This window comes from Raphanus sativus, unplaced genomic scaffold (assembly GCF_000801105.2).
Source record: "Raphanus sativus cultivar WK10039 unplaced genomic scaffold, ASM80110v3 Scaffold3640, whole genome shotgun sequence".
Taxonomy (NCBI): domain Eukaryota; kingdom Viridiplantae; phylum Streptophyta; class Magnoliopsida; order Brassicales; family Brassicaceae; genus Raphanus; species Raphanus sativus.
Genome location: NW_026618945.1, coordinates 7,324 through 9,667, shown reverse-complemented (window position 1 = coordinate 9,667; position 2,344 = coordinate 7,324). Strand labels below are relative to the sequence as shown.

The following is a 2,344-nucleotide window of genomic DNA, read 5'->3' as shown; positions in this document are numbered from 1 at the left end:
TAAAACAACTGTTAAATAATGTTTTTGCAAATAACTATTAAATAATATTACAAAACACATTTTATAAAATTTAAATACAAATTGTTATAATATTAAATATTTTAAAATAGATAATCCCGCGCATAGAAAAGATTAGGATATAAAAAGATTACTTATAACTTCCACTTCGTTTTGGTCGTCCTAGAGCTTTCATTTGCTTTTCAACAACCTTTCCAACTTAAAAAACTTGCAAAGACAGATAATTAAGAAGAAAAAGAACTTTTGTTAAACAAAAAATTGTTTTAAAAATTAATTACATGATCAAGACTACTTTAAATCTCTAACAAAAATAATAAATTACTCTGTTTGAAAGAAAACTAAAAAAAAAAAAATCAAAACGGCCCCACTTCGCTACGACCGAACTCGTCGGAGTTCACAACAGTTTCGTCCGGCCAAGAATCTCTGAGAAGTTTCAAAAGCATCTGAGCTTTCCTCTTCGCTCTCTCCGTACAATCACTCTGCACCAAAAGCAGCAACTGCATCACCAATCCCGCCGCCGCAGCCTCGTCTCTACACTTCTCCTCCGCCGTGCATAACGCCAGCAACGCTCCCGCTGCATACTCCGTCGCTCTATCCGACACTCTCAAGATCGTCTTCACAAGAAGCGGCACCGTCAGAGCATGCTCTCTGAACGCCGCGCATCCTTCCGGGATCCGGCAGAGAAGCTCCACCGTCGCTAAACCCCTCTCCGTGTCGCACCTATCGAAGTCCGCCGCCAAACGGTCGATTAGAGTCCCCGGAGCCCCGGCGGAGATCGCAAGGTGGCGCGTTTGTTTCACAAGGCAGAGAGCGAAGAGCGCTTTGATTCCAATCTTTAAAGCTCTCCGAGATGAAACCGAACTTCTTAAAAGATCCATCACGCCTTCGAATACCGAACCCGACCCGGAGATTATCACTTTCAGATCCGTAGATTTGGATCCGGTCAACACCATCTCTACCAACGCCGCGGCGTTGACCCGGTTCTCAATCGAGGAATCGAACAGTAACCGGGTCATAAACCCGACCCGACCCGGATCCGAGGAGATAGACTCGCACTCTCCCTCCGTCATATGAAACATAACCAAAAGAGCGAGCGACTCGGAAACTACCTCCGAAAACGACGACGTTTCGACTCCAGCGTCCACGTCAGCGAACAGAATCCTCACGAGAATCTCCCGCGCGTTATGACCGGCGATCAAAACGCGATTCTTCTCGCTGTCCCTAGCCAGTCCCCTCAGACGGCGAATCGCGGCGGCGCGTGAGCGGGGGGAGACGTGAGCTCCCGAAATTGCGGAAGCTTGGCTGAGGAGAGACCGGACGGATATCGGATCCGCCGGCTGCTTCGGCGTGGGAATCCGTTCGACGCCGTTGGAGCGGTTGGCGACGCACCATTCTTGGATAAGGCGGCGGAGAGTGTGGTTGGGGATGAGAGTGAAGTCGGAGAGAGGGAGGCGCGTGACGGGACAACTGGTGTTTCCGGTGGCGATCCATGACTCGATGCTTGTGCGGTCGTAAGTCTGACCGGTTGAGACGGTTACTGGATCGGACATAAGCTCCAATGAAATTGGGCATCTGAAATGGTAAGGTATTTGGATTCCGAGATCCAACGGTTCTAAATTCCCCGGCATTTTTGGAAGTTTTTTTTCTGAGCTTTTAGGATTTGTTTTTTCGGAATTTGAGAGAAGGAAGACGAAGGAAGGAGACCTTATCTGCGCAGGGTATGCGCCACACGTGTGGCTTTTATAACTTTGTTGGTTAGTTCATCTGGTAAATTTGAATTATAAATATTTTATCTGCTCTGTTCGGTTTTGATAAAATTAGTTGTTTTTATAAAATGTTATAAACTACGACTAAAATATGGGGACAATATAATTATTCATTTTTGATACCAGTAGGTAAACAAAGTTAATTTGTTATGATAACTGATGTTTATATCATTTTTACGTAATAAAAATTAAGTAAGATCTATAAACCAATGAAAAGAAATTTCAGAAAATACAAAAGTGTTGAACTTTTACGGGCAATTTTCCAAAATAGAATTTTTCAAGTTTATGTAACAAAAAAGATCCTAAGAAAAAGATGACCAAAATGTTTCATTTAATAGGAAAAACCCCTTATATATTAGATATATAAATACAAATAAATATGTTTTATAGTTTCAGATTATATGTTTTTAAATTCAAACTTTTTATGATTCTTTTTTTGGAACTTTTTTGAAATTTTCTTTTTGAATTCGAAAATACTTTTTGAAACGATTTTTAAAATTTTTATTTTTAAAATTTAAAATTTAAAATTTATTATTCATTTTATAAAATTTTAAACCTCA

At 41.0% G+C, this 2,344-nt stretch overlaps 1 protein-coding gene across 1 annotated transcript; it reads right to left on the bottom strand.

The window, feature by feature from the left end:
* Positions 1-242: 242 nt before the first annotated feature.
* Positions 243-1,728, bottom strand: LOC108819556 (U-box domain-containing protein 26). Its single transcript, XM_018592616.2, has one exon. The coding sequence runs from the start codon at positions 1,644-1,646 to the stop codon at positions 372-374; it is 1,275 nt and encodes a 424-aa protein (XP_018448118.1). The 5' UTR covers positions 1,647-1,728; the 3' UTR covers positions 243-371.
* Between the last annotated feature and the right edge of the window lie 616 nt (positions 1,729-2,344).

Bases quoted from the DNA above. Each gene is read 5' to 3' on its own strand.
- LOC108819556 (XM_018592616.2), bottom strand. From the start codon at position 1,646: ATGCCGGGGAATTTAGAACCGTTGGATCTCGGAATCCAAATACCTTAC.